General features: G+C 35.2%; 1 protein-coding gene across 1 annotated transcript in view; it reads right to left on the bottom strand.

Moving 5' to 3' along the window:
* LOC127720901 (uncharacterized) overlaps positions 1-18,413 on the bottom strand; it is a 212,232-nt gene that overhangs the window by 135,707 nt on the left and 58,112 nt on the right. Inside the window, exons 13-15 of the mRNA XM_052227641.1 lie at positions 12,611-12,819; positions 11,549-11,652; positions 2,396-2,607 (exon numbers count right to left, since the gene is read on the bottom strand). Coding sequence (XP_052083601.1) covers positions 2,396-2,607; positions 11,549-11,652; positions 12,611-12,819 — 525 coding nt within the window. The remainder of the gene's footprint in view (positions 1-2,395; positions 2,608-11,548; positions 11,653-12,610; positions 12,820-18,413) is intronic.

Below are 18,413 nucleotides of genomic sequence, written 5' to 3'. Positions count from 1 at the left end.
ACTTTATTTATAATCAAGTCAAATGAGACCCAGTTGAATAGTGGAGCAATTCAAGCTCCATGGATTCTCTATTTATGTTTGGCATTGCAGGTTCTGAATAAGATGAATTTTAGGCTTTTCCCAATAAAGACTATGTTAAACTTTGGACTCATAGTGCTCAGACCCACGGATCTCTGTACCTTCATTTGTACACACTTGAATCTTAATGTACTACTGAGGCTTGATGCAAATTATAACTGCATTGCTATTGTTGGTTCTTAATGAGATTCTTCAAGCGTCCTCCCCATTGAAGCCCTATTAAAACTTTGTACCCCAAGTTCTTTTAACCACTGTTCCCCAGGAAAACTATTCCTACAAACTTAGAGGGAGGGTTGGGATCCCGCTAACATGTTTAACCCCGCCACATTCTTAATGTATGTGTCTGTCCCAAGTCTTTAATTTACACATTTGTTTTTCATTTATTTTTGTACATAAAATAGGCCGCTAGTTTTTCTCGTTTGAATTGTATTACATTTGTCATTTCGGGGTCTTTTATAGCTGACTATGCGGTATGGGCTGTGATCATTGTTGAAGGCCGTACGGTGTCTTTAATTGTAAATTTCTGTGTCATTTGGTTTCTTGTTGAGAGTTGCGTTTTTGAACAAACGAGCGTATCCCAAGGCCTTGATAACCTCTGTAGGCCCCAAATAAGACGAAAAAAACCAACAAAATTGAAGAGAAAACTGAAAAAAATGGTTTCTAACCTCAGGGATATTAACCCTTGGCTATCTTAGATTTAATGCAATCAGTATGCATCAGCATCAAGGTACAGCTCATTTGCATATCATTTGCATATTTTTACAAATACTCGAAATTTAGACAATTTCTGATAACAATTCAGCATGCCAAGGGTTAATATCCCTGAGGTTAGAAACCATTTATTTTCAGTTTTCTCTCCAATTTTGATGTTTTTTTCGTCTTATTTGGGGCCTACAGAGGTTATCAAGGCCTTGGGATACGCTCGTTTGTTCAAAAACGCAACTCTCAACAAGAAACCAAATGACACAGAAATTAACAATTATAGGTCAACGTACGGCCTTCAACAATGATCACAGCCCATACCGCATAGTCAGCTATAAAAGGCCCCGAAATGACAAATGTAATACAATTCAAACGAGAAAAACTAGCGGCCTACTTAATGTACAAAAATAAACGAAAAACAAATATGTAAATTAAAGACTTGGGACAGACACATACATTAAGAATGTGGCGGGGTTAAACATGTTAGCGGGATCCCAACCCTCCATCTAAGTTTGTAGGAATAGTTGTCCTGGGGAACAGTAGTTAAAAGAACTTGAGGTACAAAGTTTTAATAGGGCTTCAATGGGGAGGACACTTGAAGAATCTCATTATGAACCAACAATAGCAATGCAGTTATAATTTGCATCAAGCCTCAGTAGTACATTAAGATTCAAGTGTGTACAAATGAAGGTACAGAGATCCGTGGGTCTGAGCACTATGAGTCCAAAGTTTAACATAGTCTTTATTGGGAAAAGCTTAAAATTCATCTTATTCAGAACCTGCAATGCCAAACATAATTAGAGGCTCCAGGGAGCTTGAATTGCTCCCCTATTCAACTGGGTCTCATTTGACTTGATTATAAATAAAGTTCTAGTATGTGCAAGTCTGAGGTGCTAGTGAATAACTTTAATTAAGCTTGGTTGCATAAAGTGTCCAATATCCCCTAAAAAAAAGATGAATTTGTTTACGATACAAACTTTGCCTTTACTGGGGACCATTTTGAAATTCCTATCGCTTCAAAAAGTGAAAAGTTAAACTATAAGGTTGTCGTTAATATCAGATAACGGTCAGGAGTCTGTAATTCAGTGGTTGTCATTTGTTGCTGTGTTACATATTCGTGTTTCGGTCTTTGTTTGTACATTATTCAAACCGTTATTTTCACTCATTTGAATTAAATTGTTAAACAGCTGTCATTTAGGGGACTCTCCCTCTGGTATCTTTCGTCCCTCTTTTATAGCTGACTATGCGGGGGCTTTTCTCATTATTAAGGGCATTATGATGACCTATAGTTATTTATTTTTGTGTCATTTAGTCTCTTGGCAATCATAATACATATTCTTTTATATATATAGCGATGTCGTTATAACGACATAGCTATGTCGTAATTACGACATAGTGATGTCGTAATTACGACATGTTATGTCGAAATTACGACATAGCGATGTCGTTATAACGACATGTTATGTCGAAATTACGACATAGTGATGTTGTTATTACGACATGTTATGTCGTAATTACGACATAAAAATTTTTTTTTGAATTGCCCTTATCGGCTTCCGTAGATAACACATAATTGATTTCAGTTGTAAAAATGAAAAGGTAATAATTTATTTACCTATCTTCAAAGCTAGATAATTTGACATAATGAATCCAAATGACCCTCCGAGGTTACTGGAACCAAGAACTTTCCTCCAGTCTACTGATGGAGCCTGAAGTTTAAACTGTAATCCTTCAAAGAAACTTCTTTTTTCTCTTCTGTGAGGTCCCAATTTCTGTTCTACAGATACAGTGGATGTATTTGTGGCAGGATTTTGAATTCTAGAATATCTGTATAAAATTTCTTATGCATAAATATTACTGTTAAGATACTAGTATTGCAATATTTGAATATCTCTTTAATACCAAATTATTCCATAGTGATCTTTTTTCATTGATGATGTGTTTTCTTTTATTTTCCCTTTTTCACATATATTTGAGATAAACAATGATGCCTATGTATATACATGTGACTGAACTTTTCAAAACCAATGTGATAATAACTGAAGGTGTTATATTTTTTCATAAAATACACAGTAAACCAACTAATTTTCCAGAGTATTTCTGTTCATGACTTTAACCTGTATAAAAATAACTGAATATAAACATTGCAAATAAAATTCTTCTCTTATACTAATACATCAACAAAGTTTAATTGTTATTCAGTTATTCAGACAAATGATAATGTGAACAAGCATTCTGAGAGTATTGCATGGCAATGGTGTAAACAAAAAGAAAATATCAAGTCAATATCTTCAAGCATGACTAAAAACAGTGTTGAAAACTGAATATATGAGTGAATTTTTTCAAGTCCAAGGACCATAACTCTGCACAAAATTATCAGACCGAAACAAAAATTTGAACTTGATCTGTAACTTGTCATGATAAAACTATAGACAAATTGTCAATCAATATCTTCAAGCATGATGAATAAAAGTGTGGAAAACCTATAACACTCTAACATTAGATATGATTAATAGTTCTCTAAAATTAGATATGATGTAATACAATGTACATCTACTTTCAAATTACAATCAAATATAATTAATAGTTCCAAATAGTTTTTCTTTCATTTGCCACAAACTAATATAGATATGTAACTTATCTATAAAATGTCAACAACTTTAATCTACACAATGTAATGTAATGAAATATATACCTTAATAAAAATAGATTATTATCTAATTAAAGGATTTCACTTAATGAAAAAAAAATATATATATATATATACATGTAGCATTCAGAAAATTAGTTTATACAAAATAACATATAAACCTGCCACAAAATTCCTCAAACAATTTACCAAAGAATGTCTTTTAAAAAATGAGTTATCTCCCTTTGTACAGATATATGGTTTAACATAGTACTCTAACATTAGTTATGGAGTTTTTTTATGGACCATAACTCTGGACTAAATCATCAGACCAGTGTCATATGGTATTTTGAACCCCATGGTAAATTGACCCCGTGGTCAAAATACCGCTATGGTAAATTGAACCCCCCCCCCCCCCCCCCCTGTTTTTTTCATTCTAGATGATTATTAGAACATTATACATTATTCTAAAGCTTATCATAGATTAAAAATCATTCATACAAGAAGGGGAGGTCAATTTTCCATGATTGGTTAAAAGAAATATCTTTGCTTGGTATAAGCTTAAGTGCTCTGAAGTCTTTACCAACAAAATTTCATTCATAATACTTATTGAAGCATTATAACTAGACCATGTAGCTTGAAGGCTTTAATTATTTGTAATTAAAACATATAAATATATATATATATATATATATATATATATATACAGGTAGTTTTAATTTTCCATGGTAAAAAAGGGGGAGGGGGTCAAATTACGATGGCTCAATTAAATTCAAAAAGTAAAACTTTCAAAACATCTTTTCCAGCATGTTAAATACATACAAACTACTTATTGGAGTATTATTACTATATATAAGAGTAAGAATTGCTAGAATTTTAGAAATTAAAGGTCTATGGTAGGGGGTTCAATATACCATGGCAGGGGGGTCAAAATACCATGGCAAAGTAAAATTTTCAAAATATCTTTTCAAGCAAGTTAAATATATACAAACTACTTATTGAAGTATTATTACTATATACAAGAGCTAGAAATGCCAGAACTTCTGAAACCAAAGGTCTATAGTAGGGGGTTCAATATACCATGGCAGGGGGGTCAAAATACCATGGCAAAGTAAAATTTTCAAAACATCTTTTCCAGAAAGTAAAATACATACAAACTACTTATTGAAGTATTATTACTATGTAACAGAGATAGAATAGCTAGAATTTTTTAAATTAAAAGTGTAAAAGGGGGGGGGGTTCAATATACCATGGTAGGGGGGTCAAAATACCATTGCTAGATAAAAATTTCAAAACATCTTTTCAAGCAAGTAAAATACATAAAAACTACTTATTGGAGTATTATAACTATAAACAAGAGTTAGAATTGCTAGAATTTTTGAAATTAAAGGTCTATAGTAGGGGGTTCAATATACCATGGCAGGGGGGTCAAAATACCATGGCAAAGTAAAATATTCAAAATATCTTTTCCAGCAAGTTAAATACATACGAACTACATATTGGAGTATTATTACAATATACAAGAGTTAAAATTGCCAGAACTTTTGAAACTAAAGGTCTATAGTAGGGGGTTCAATATACCATGGCAGAGGGGTCAAAATACCATGGCAAAGTAAAATTTCCGAATTTTTTTCCAGCAAGTTAAATATATACAAACTACATATTGGAGTATTATTACTATATACAAGAGTTAGAATTGCCAGCACTTTTGAAACTAAAGGTCTATAGTAGGGGGTTCAATATACCATGGCAGGGGGGTCAAAATACCATGGCAAAGTAAAATATTCAAAATATCTTTTCCAGCAAGTTAAATACATACAAACTACATATTGGAGTATTATTACAATATACAAGAGCTAGAATTGCCAGAACTTTTGAAACTAAAGGTCTATAGTAGGGGGTTCAATATACCATGGCAGGGGGGTCAAAATACCATGGCAAAGTAAAATTTTCAAAACATCTTTTCCAGCAAGTTGAATACATACAAACTACTTATTGAAGTATTATTACTATGTAACAGAGTTAGAATATCTAGAATTTTGAAAATGAAGGTGTAAAAGGGGGGGTTCAATATACTATGGTAGGGCGTCAAAATACCACGGCTAGATAAAAATTTCAAAACATCTTTTCAAGCAAGTTAAATATATACAAACTACATATTGGAGTATTATTCCTATATACAAGAGTTAGAATTGCCAGAACTTTTGAAACTTAAGGTCTATAGTAGGGGGTTCCATATACCATGGCAGGGGGGTCAAAATACCATGGCAAAGTAAAAAATCAAAACATCTTTTCAAGCAAGTAAAATACATAAAAACTACTTATTGGAGTATTATAACTATATACAAGAGTTATAATTGCTAGATTTTTTTAAATTAAAGGTCTATAGTAGGGGGTTCAATATACCATGGCAGGGGGGTCAAAATACCATGGCAAAGTAAAATATTCAAAATATCTTTTCCAGCAAGTTAAATACATACGAACTACATATTGGAGTATTATTACAATATACAAGAGTTAAAATTGCCAGAACTTTTGAAACTAAAGGTCTATAGTAAGGGGTTCAATATACCATGGCAGGGGGTCAAAATACCATGGCTAGATAAAATTTTCAAAACATCTTTTCAAGCAAGTAAAATACATACAAACTACTTATTGGAGTATCATAACTGTATACAAGTATTAGAATTGCTAGAATTTTTGAAATTAAAGGTCTATAATAGGGGGTTCAATATACCATGGCAAGGGGGTCAAAATACCATGGCAAAGTAAAATTTTCAAAATATCTTTTCCAGCAAGTTAATTACATACAAACTACATATTGGAGTATCATTACTATATACAAGAGTTTGAATTGCCAGAACTTTTGAAATTAAAGGTCTATAGTAGGGGTTTCAATATGACATGGCAAGGGGTCAAAATACCATGGCAAAAGTAAAATTTTCAAAATATCTTTTCCAGCAAGTTAATTACATACAAACTACATATTGGAGTATTATTACTATATACAAGAGTTTGAATTGCCAGAACTTTTGAAATTAAAGGTCTATTGTAGGGGGTTCAATATACCATGCATGATGGGGGTCAAAATACCATGGCTAATTAAAATTTTCAAAACATCTTTTCAAGCAAGTAAAATACATACAAACTACTTATTGAAGTATTATTACTATGTAACAGAGATAGAATAGCTAGAATTTTTGAAATTGGAGGTGTTATTTTTCATATCTGCATATTTTGTTTCCTGGATGCTTTAAATTATTCTTATACTCATTGAAGCCGTCTGTACTCATGGAAGAGGTTGTATAGAAAAATTGAAAGTCCAATTTCCATGTGAAGTGTAACTCTGTGACACAAATTATAAGAATATTTCGTATTTTGTTCTTGAGAGTAACACACCAGCTTTATTAGGACCTCTTATATACTGACAACTATTTGGTCAGATAAAACATTTCAAATTTAAAGGGTTTCCTGAAGTAACTTAACTCAATTCAAAAATTCAACAGGAAGACTTAGTTTTGAAAAATATCTTGTTTTCATAAGTCTTGTGAATACCTGAACATGCACTCAAAAGAACCAATTTATATTTGGTAAAAGTCAATAAACACATCATGGACATGTGGTCAGGATTAAAGTTTTGTACGCCAGACACGTGTTACGACTACAAAACATTAAAAAAGACCAAAAATAGAACAAATTTTAGGAGCATTGAGGACCCAAAATTCCGAAAGGTTTTGTCAAATACAGCCAAGGTAATCTATTCCTCGGGTTATCCTTAGTATTTCGAAAATTTCACAAACTTTATAATAGGACAGTCACTCAAAAAGAAAGAAAACGATAAGAAAAACAACTAGATGTCGGAGTAACTCAATGATGAGCATGCTTCAAAATCACATTAAGCTCTTACTGCCGTGTCCTAGATTTGCAAAAAAGAAATGCAAAAAATCACCTACCACGTGTGAAATCAAAGTTTACGCATGAACGTAGTTTTCTTGCGCAAGAAATAGTAAATGGCAAGCATACGGACTGATATTCTGGATAAGAATATGCATTTGCGTCATCACGTATATTTATTCTAGGTTCAAATCTAATGTTAGTTGAATTCGGCTGTCAAACGGCCTACCTCAAGTGGTTTGACTCCGGATTCTTTGCCATTAAACTGGAATTTGTGTCAACGCAAACCAATATTGTTGTCAAACCAGATTTTAAATCCGATTTTATTGTGTCGTGTGAACAGGGTGTAATAATAAGTAATATTATGTAAATAAACGGCAAGACGTTTGTAGGGTAGCTGGTCAACACAACCCATACAATTTTCAAAATTGCACAATCATTGCAAAGATTTAGATGCTATAAGTTTGAACTATTAAAAACAAAAAAAGAATTAAAATTCAATTAATATACATTCCTAACTGTTAATAAATCTTTTCCAGAAATTTAAAATATACTATCAATAAACACAAACGTCAAGTATTTACTAATGGCAATTTGTTTATCAAATCAATCTCTTCCTCAATTCTAACTTTGTATTTTTTTTCTATACAAAATATAAGCAGAGACTTATTAAACCATACGTAAACGATATAAAATTAGTAACTTATACGTAGTAATTATGATTATTGTAAAATATTTATTACGTTTATTGTGAAATGCAAGGATTCGAAATTCTTGCATTCTGGAAACTGAATTGTGTATCTTGATGAACTTGCTCTTTTGGGTTTTCATGTGAATTATAACCATGCAACTATTTTTTTCATTCCTTACAGTTTAAACATTAGATACTAATTTATTTGTGTTCATTCCTGATAATTGGTACTCATATGTTGCATATGATTTTCATAAATGTATTCACTGTTAAAACCCGCAGGATGATAATATAACATTAGTTATATTCTATTAATGATAAATTTAGTTTCATGTTAAACTTTAATAATTTTAATGAATATTCCCTTGGCCTGTTAGTATCTATTAATGAAAATAACTATTTTAGACACAATACCGTTTTGTTTAATTATCTTTCTGTTTTCCGACCTAAGATGAATATTTTTAACAGTAATATCGTTTTGTTCATTTTCTTCTTGTATTCCGACATTTGCTCAGGCTGTGGTGGAATTACAAATATGACATGTTAAACGTTCAGAAATTATCAGTTTATTCTGGGACATAATTTAATGTCAGTATATTATTACCATGTGTATTGTCACAATGGACAATAGCACGTTGTAATACTACACAACAAGTTGCTTTCTTAAAAAAAAGAAATGCAATCGTGAACCTAAATGCCTGTTTGGTATATAAGATTAGGTAATTGTTATATAAAGATGCATGATTTTACCTCATTTTTTATATAAGATGTAGATAAACTGACATGGATTCTTAATGAAACTTCAGTCTGTTCAATGTTGGGCATAATTTTCTTGTTAACGAAGTCATTTCTCTATCTCTCCCATCCCTCCCTCTTCCCAAAGATAACATTAAAACATGCTAAAAAGGTGCGACCACTGTATGTTCAGAAATGCTGTTTTGAAAATTAGAGGTAGTTTCCTGGCTCAAGTCGACATGTAAATGTCAAAACAGTCTTTGTTTTGAAGAAATTTAAAAAACTGAATCCTGATTACTTGTTTTTGTAGCAAGTTTGAAAATAGTTCAAAACCCTAAGCTATATTCTTATATGTTAATCCCGTACTAAAACCGTTCTGGAAAACCAATTACATTGGTTTATATGGTTTGGTCATTAGCTATCTGATATTCAAGATATGCTTGATCTCAATTTTAAAGGCAACAATCTCCAATTAGACATTTTGAGTAGAAATAATTTGAAGCCTCAACGTTATACTTAAATTAGTTTGTTCAAACAAATCTCACTTTTTCATTTCATAACTTGTCCTTTTGTAAATTAGCCAAAATATAATGAAGTTGTTGATTTGTTGTTTTTATACAATTGTGTGACAGACAGAGAAAAGCAGGAATAACAGTGCCAATTCAGTATAGATCATGTCCAGTACGCAATTTAAAAATCCTGTTTTTGCAATCGTATCTCCGTTGAATACGAATATTGATATTAAGAAAAATTATTTGTTACTAAGATGTGCTAATTTTTGCTTTAATGAATACAAACGTTTTTGTATCGCCTAATTTGCAAAGATATCGTCATATTGTTTCGCTAAAAAAGGTCTAGGCCTCTTTGTTGATAGGGATGAGGGATGGATAAATACCCTGCCACGTTCGGTCTGTGTTTTTGTTTGATATTTTTCTGCTTTGTATCGATCTGATGAGTGAAGCCTTTTTCAACTGATTTTTATAGTTTGTCCTTATTTTGTGCTGTTAATCCACTGTCCCAGGTAAGGGGGAAGGTTGAGCGCTCACAAACATGTTCAACACCGCCACATTCTTTCTGTGCCTGTCCCAAGTCAGGAGCCTGTAGTTCAGTGGTTGTCGTTGGTTCTTGTCTGTCATTATTGTTTTTTTTTTTGTAAATTGTTTTGTTATAAATTAGGCCGTTAGTTTTCTCAATTTAATTGTTTCATATTTTTCATGTCGAGGCCTTTTATAGCCGACTATACGGTATGTGTTTTTCTCATTGTTCAAGGCCGTACTGTTGCCTATAATTCCTTACATCCACTTCTCTTTAACTTTGGTGGATAGTTGTCTCATTGGCAATCATACCACATCTCCTTATTTTTATATAGATCCTCTAAATTCGCCTACTACATTTGTAATACAGATTGTCTCAACTCCTTGAAAACAAATTGACAGAATTCCCAGAAACTTGCACTGATTCTTCTTCAGGTTGGACATTAAGTTGTGCACCTGCTACTTTAACTTTTAGTCTGATGGTTTATGTTGGGTTGGGGTGGGGTGGGGTCAAATACCACAAAGAATATCAATCAGTGGGTCTTAAAATTGTTTCATATCAATAGAATTATTCTAAGGACTCAAACGCATATTCATTTATGGACTGTTTCGATACTTTCTGCATTTAATAGAAACAATTTTAGAAACTCCTTGTTTGTTTTTCGCATCTTTCCTGGGCGTAGAATTTTAATTGCTGCTCAAACAGACTTTGCTCATTTTTAATCACGCTAAAATGGTTGGTTTAAAACACCCTATTCATTGACCGTCACTTAATCTGCAATGTGAACCAAGCTTGTAATTTAGAAAACTTAACATATACGACGCTAATTCAATTAACTACTGATGTAGGATATCAGTCCGCCTCAATTAACACTTATCTCTATAGCAACTGTAAAACGCTTATACATATTCATTAGATCAATTAATTACCTATTACGCAGGCGGCCATAGAAAAGAACAGTTGTAGTTCGAAAAGACAGTAGGCATTTCCGGTATGCCGAAAGACAACAACATCAATTAATATATATGCGTGCATATATATTAATTAGAAAATGTGTACAGGGACTGTCTCAAAACATGAATTATATATACTTTCAAATAAAAACTCAATAAGCTAATCAAAATCGTTGTTTCTCATGATTATTGGGCATTGCAAACATGCTAAGTTTTGAACTTGTTTGGAACATTTGAGTTATATTCCTCTGTCTGTATGTCAGAATTGTAAAAATCGGGATCATGGCAAATTAGTTTTTATCTGCAAGAAGGTTCTTACACAGCTTGAGAAGAAAAGCATGGCTGATTGACAAAATTCAAAGATGCATAATAAATAGTAGCTTATGGACATTACACTTATTGTAACAGATCATCATGACCATACAGTGATTTCATTCTTGTAAATCACCAAATCATTTAAAGTGCAATGTACTATCTTTTATTTTTCACAAGGAATCAGATAAATGTCCTTCTTTGTGCTCATCATCAGTATACCATTTAAAAAAAAGATATGACACTTTTTCTAGAACACAAAAACAGCACTAGCAACCTTTGAAATTGTTGTCGCGCACTAAAACCCCCATGGGGATTTTCAAAAGTTGGCAGGTATGATGTTGACCTCTTGGTGTCTTTTGGTTGGAATTATAAACTATGGTTTGGTTTACCAACAGCTGTCTACTGTATGTGCATTCAAAATCCATTTCTTATACTCATAAGTAAGGAATTATACAATATGAAATGCATCACTTTTAGCCTTCTATAAATTAACTTCCTACACCATGAAGATTTTACCTATTATACTCCGACTTTGGATGAGCCTGATAGATGAGATTAGCTTCATATCTCACTTCTTCATTCTCATCATTCATGGCTGCTTTGAATATTGCCTCAACTGCCTACAATAGAAACTACAAATTTTGCAATGATTTCTGAATGTTAAATGAATTCTTTTTTTTCCAAAATTTCTTATTGCATCATGTTTATACAAGAACAATCTAGTTTTCTAAAGAATAATTAACTTATAGCTGAAAACCTTTGATTTAAACTAGTGTCTCCCAAAAAAATAGATACAATAGTGTAAAATACTGGAGAAGAATAAAGTCCGACTCAATAAACCTTAGTGTAAAATACTGTAGAAGAACTAGATATCATTGAGATGGGAGCCATCTCTGTGGGCCCCGCTGTGAATAATGTGTGGTAAAAAATTTGTGTATCTTTATCATTGGACATGGGGTTGTCAACTGAAACCAAAGTTTTTGACCTTGACCTTAGACCTAGGAAGTTGCACATAAATTATGACACACCCTCTGGTGTTGGTTTATATACATGTCAAGTATAAATTTTGAAATCATAACGGTTCTCAAGATATAGAGCGGACACGATCTTTACCATAGGACATGGGGTTGTCAACTAAAACCAAAGTTTTTGACCTTGACCTTTGACCTAGGAAGTTGTACATACATTATGACACACCCTCTGGTGTTGGTTAATAAACATGTCAAGTATAAACTCTGAAATCATAACGGTTATCTAGATATAGAGCGGACACAATTTGTTTTGGACGGACGGATGGACAGACGGATGGACAGACTGATCACTATAGGGCGTCCAACATTCGGTGCGGACAGACGGACGGACAGACTGATCACTATAGGGCGTCCGCCATTCGGCGGGGCCCTAATAAACCTTAGTGTAAAATACTGTAGAAGAATAAACCTGAGTTTTCAAAGTCTTCAACCGTTTTAACAATATATATATTTCCCATTAAGACAAATTTTCACAACTTAAATGCAATATTAAAAGAAGAAGACTTCTATTAAGAATAGACTTTTTATAAATCTACATGAATCTTACCATTTCAGTGTCATATTTCCTGAGGGCATGTACACCTGCTCTTTTGATCCATGGTGAGTTTGTAGAATTGATATGAGAAATAATATACTCATAAGAATGGTCAATAGCAGCATTTCCAAGGGTTTCTAACAGAATCACATGCTTCTTATCATATTCTTCTTGTTCTACATCTGACTGTGTGGATCGCTTCTGTCTGTACAACCAGGGATCTAACATTTAGAAATCAATATGAACATTGAAAAATTGTAAGTTAAACTTCATCATCCAAAATAGATACAAACTAGAGGCTCTCAAGAGCCTGTGTCGCTCACCTGATTCTACTTTGGTTTTGGAAATCATGTTAAAATAGATTAAAATCATAACAGATACCCTAATAATGAGTGAGGCCAAATTTGGTTTAATATTGGCCCTGTAATTTAATAAAAAATCCTGGTGGCAATCTTGAACAGTAAATCAGCAATAAAGTAGCAACACTTCATCAACACCTAATAAGCAACATTAATGCCATGTTTGGTTTCATTCCATTCAGTGCACCTCTAGAAGAAGACATTTGTATGTATTTCCAATAGGGTCTTATGTTAAAGGAAGTCCCCCTGCTGGCAGCCATCATGGATGAAGGATAAGCTTCAAAGTAACAACACTTAGTCAGCACCTCATAAGTAACATTCATGCCATGTTTGGTTTCAATCCATTCAGTGGTTCTCTAAAAGAAGACATGTGTATGTAATGTCCATAGGGTCCTTTGTTAAACACTGTCCCCAACTGGTGGCCATCTTGGTTGATGGATCGGCTTCAAAGTAACAACACTTCGTCAGCACTTCATAAGGAACATTCATGCCATATTTGGTTTCATTCCATTAAGTGGTTCTCTAAAAGAAGACATTTGTATGTATTTCCCATAGGGTCCTATGTTAAACTAAGCCCCCCCGCTGGCGGCCATCTTGGATTATGGATCGGCTTCAAAGTAACAACACTTGGTCAGCACCTCAAAAGGAACATTCATGCCATGTTTGGTTTCATTCCATTCAGTGGTTCCTTAAAAGAAGACATTTGTATGTATTTCCCATAGGGTCCTATGTTAAACTAAGTCCCCCGCTGGCGGCCATCTTGGATGATGGATCGGCTTCAAAGTAACAACACTTAGTCAGCATCTCATGAGGAACATTCATGCCATTTTTGGTTTCATTCCATTCAGTAGTTCTCTAAAAGAAGACATTTGTAAATATTTCCCATAGGGTCCTATGTTAAACTAAGTCCCCGGCAGGCGGCCATCTTTGATTATGAATCGTCTTCAAAGTAACAACACTTGGTCAGCACCTCATAAGGAACATTCATGCCATGTTTGGTTTCAATCCATTCAGTGGTTCTCTAAAAGAAGACATTTGTATGTATTGTCCATAGGGTCCTTTGTTAAACTAAGTCCCCCGCTGGCGGCCATCTTGGATGATGGATCGGCTTCAAAGTTACAACACTTGGTTAGCAACTCATAAGGAACATTCATGCCATGTTTGGTTTCATTCCATTCAGTGGTTCTCTAAAAGAAGACATGTGTATGTAATGTCCATAGGGTCCTTTGTTAAACACTGTCCCCAACTGGTGGCCATCTTGGATGATGGATCGGCTTCAAAGTAACAACACTTGATCAGCACCTCATAAGGAACATTCTTGCCATGTTTGGTTTCATTCCATTCAGTGGTTCTCTAAAACAAGACGTTTGTATGTATTTCCCATAGGGTCCCATGTTAAACTAAGTTCCCCGCTGGCAGCCATCTTGGATTATGGATCGGCTTCAAAGTAACAACACTCGGTCAGCACCTCATAAGGAACATTCATGCCATGTTTGGTTTCATTCCATTCAGTGGTTCTCTAAAAGAAGACATTTGTATGTATTTCTCATAGAGTCCCATGTTAAACTAAGTCCCCTGCAGGCGGCCATCTTGGATTATGGATCGGCTTCAATGTAACAACACTCGGTCAGCACCTCATAAGAAACATTCATGCCATGTTTGGTTTCATTCCATTCAGTGGTTCTCTAAAAGAAGACATTTGTATGTATTTCCCATAGGGTCCAATGTTAAACTAAGTCCCCTGCTGACGACCATCTTGGATTATGGATCGGCTTCAAAGTAACAACACTCGGTCAGCACCTCATAAGAAACATTCATACCATGTTTGGTTTCATTCCATTCAGTGGTTCTCTAAAAGAAGACATTTGTATGTTTTTCCCATCTATAGGGTCCTATGTTAAACTAAGTTCCCCGCTGGCAGCCATCTTGGATTATGGATCGCCTTCAAAGTAACAACACTTGGTCAGCACCTCATAAGGAACATTCATGCCATGTTTGGTTTCATTCCATTCAGTGGTTCTCTAAAAGAAGACATTTGTATGTATTTCCCATAGGGTCCTATGCTTTACTAAGTCCCCCGCTGGCGGCCATCTTGGATTATGGATCGGCTTCAAAGTAACAACACTCAGACAGCACCTCATAAGGAACATTCATACCATGTTTGGTTTCATTCTATTCAGTGGTTCTCTAAAAGAAGACATTAGTATGTATTTCCCATAGGGTCCTATGTTAAACTAAGTCCCCCGCTGGCGGCCATCTTGGATTATGGATCGGCTTCAAAGTAACAACACTTAGTCAGCACCTCATAAGGAACATTCATGCCATGTTTGGTTTCATTCCATTCAGTAGTTCTCTAAAAGAAGACATTTGTAAATATTTCCCATAGGGTCCTATGTTAAACTAAGTCCCCGGCAGACGGCCATCTTTGATTATGAATCGTCTTCAAAGTAACAACACTTGGTCAGCACCTCATAAGGAACATTCATGCCATGTTTGGTTTCAATCCATTCAGTGTTTCTCTAAAAGAAGACATTTGTATGTATTGTCCATAGGGTCCTTTGTTAAACTAAGTCCCCCGCTGGCGGCCATCTTGGATGATGGATCGGCTTCAAAGTTACAACACTTGGTTAGCAACTCATAAGGAACATTCATGCCATGTTTGGTTTCATTCCATTCAGTGGTTCTCTAAAAGAAGACATGTGTATGTAATGTCCATAGGGTCCTTTGTTAAACACTGTCCCCAACTGGTGGCCATCTTGGATGATGGATCGGCTTCAAAGTAACAACACTTGATCAGCACCTCATAAGGAACATTCTTGCCATGTTTGGTTCATTCCATTCAGTGGTTCTCTAAAACAAGACGTTTGTATGTATTTCACATAGGGTCCCATGTTAAACTAAGTTCCCCGCTGGCAGCCATCTTGGATTATGGATCGGCTTCAAAGTAACAACACTCGGTCAGCACCTCATAAGGAACATTCATGCCATGATTGGTTTCATTCCATTCAGTGGTTCTCTAAAAGAAGACATTTGTATGTATTTCTCATAGAGTCCCATGTTAAACTATCCCCTGCAGGCGGCCATCTTGGATTATGGATCGGCTTCAAAGTAACAACACTCGGTCAGCACCTCATAAGAAACATTCATGCCATGTTTGGTTTCATTCCATTCAGTGGTTCTCTAAAAGAAGACATTTGTATGTATTTCCCATTGGGTCCAATGTTAAACTAAGTCCCCTGCTGACGGCCATCTTGGATTATGGATCGGCTTCAAAGTAACAACACTCGGTCAGCACCTCATAAGAAACATTCATACCATGTTTGGTTTCATTCCATTCAGTGGTTCACTAAAAGAAGACATTTGTATGTTTTTCCCATCTATAGGGTCCTATGTTAACTAAGTCCCCCGCTGGCAGCCATCTTGGATTATGGATCGCCTTCAAAGTAACAACACTTGGTCAGCACCTCATAAGGAACATTCATGCCATGTTTGGTTTCATTCCATTCAGTGGTTCTCTAAAAGAAGACATTTGTATGTATTTCCCATAGGGTCCTATGCTTTACTAAGTCCCCCGCTGGCGGCCATCTTGGATTATGGATCGGCTTCAAAGTAACAACACTCGGTCAGCACCTCATAAGGAACATTCATACCATGTTTGGTTTCATTCCATTCAGTGGTTCTCTAAAAGAAGACATTAGTATGTATTTCCCATAGGGTCCTATGTTAAACTAAGTCCCCCGCTGGCGGCCATCTTGGATTATGGATCGGCTTCAAAGTAACAACACTTGGTCAGCACCTCATAAGGAACATTCATGCCATGTTTGGTTTCATTCCATTCAGTGGTTCTCTAAAAGAAGACATTTGTATGTATTTCCCATAGGGTCCTATGCTAAACTAAGTCCCCCGCTGGCGGCCATCTTGGATGATGGATCCGCTACAAAGTAACAACACTTGGTCAGCACCTCAAAAGGAACATTTAAGCCATGTTTGGTTTCATTCCATTCAGTGGTTCTCTAAAAAAAGACATGTGTATGTAATGTCCATAGGGTCCTTTGTTAAACATCGTCCCCAACTGGTGGCCATCTTGGATGATGGATCGTCTTCAAAGTTACAACACTTGGTTAGCACCTCATAAGGAACATTCATGCCATGTTTGGTTTCATTCCATTCAGTGGTTCTCTAAAAGAAGACATTTGTATGTATTTCCCATGCGGTCCTATGTTAAACTAAGTCTTCCGCTGGCGGCCATCTTGGATGATGGATAGGCTTCAAAGTAACAACACTTGGTCAGCACCTCATAAGAAACATTTATGCCATGTTTGGTTTCATTCCATTCAGTGGTTCTCTAAAAGAAGACATGTGTATGTAATGTCCATAGGGTCCTTTGTTAAACACTGTCCCCAACTGGTGGCCATCTTGGATTATGGATCGGCTTCAAAGTAACAACACTTGGTCAGCACCTCATAAAGGAACATTCTTGCCATGTCTGGTTTCATTCCATTCAGTAGTTCTCTAAAAGAAGACGTTTGTATGTATTTCCCATAGGGTCCCATGTTAAACTAAGTTCCCTGCTGGCGGCCATCTTGGATTATGGATCGGCTTCAAAGTAACAACACTCGGTCAGCACCTCATAAGGAACATTCATGCTATGTTTGGTTTCATTCCATTCAGTGGTTCTCTAAAAGAAGACATTTGTATGTATTTCTCATAGAGTCCCATGTTAAACTAAGTCCCCTGCATGCGGCCATCTTGGATTATGGATCGGCTTCAAAGTAACAACACTCGGTCAGCACTTCATAAGAAACATTCATGCCATGTTTGGTTTCATTCCATTCAGTGGTTCTCTAAAAGAAGACATGTGTATGTATTTCCCATAGGGTCCAATGTTAAACTAAGTCCCCTGCTGGCGGCCATCTTGGATTATGGATCGGCTTCAAAGTAACAACACTTGGTCAGCACCTCATAAGGAACATTCATACCATGTTTGGTTTCATTCCATTCAGTGGTTCTCTAAAAAAAGACATTTGTATGTATTTCCCATAGGGTCCTATGTTAAACTAAGTCCCCCGCTGGCGGCCATCTTGGATTATGGATCGGCTTCAAAGTAACAACACTTGGTCAGCACCTCATAAGGAACATTCATGCCATGTTTGGTTTCATTCCATTCAGTGGTTCTCTAAAAGAAGACATTTGTATGTATTTCCCATAGGGTCCTATGCTAAACTAAGTCCCCCGCTGGCGGCCATCTTGGATGATGGATCCGCTACAAAGTAACAACACTTGGTCAACACGTCATAAGGAACATTCATGCCATGTTTGGTTTCATTCCATTCAGTAGTTCTCTAAAAGAAGTTCAAAATGTAAAAAGTTAACGCCGACGACGGACGACAAGTGATGAGAAAAGCTCACTTGGCCCTTTGTGCCAGGTGAGCTAAAAAATTAATATTATAATTGGT

The sequence above is a fragment of the Mytilus californianus genome, unplaced genomic scaffold (assembly GCF_021869535.1).
Source record: "Mytilus californianus isolate M0D057914Y unplaced genomic scaffold, xbMytCali1.0.p SCAF_11, whole genome shotgun sequence".
Classification (NCBI taxonomy): Eukaryota; Metazoa; Mollusca; class Bivalvia; order Mytilida; family Mytilidae; genus Mytilus; species Mytilus californianus.
The sequence above is the reverse complement of the archived record's forward strand: the minus strand, read 5'-3'. Positions and strand labels throughout refer to the sequence as shown.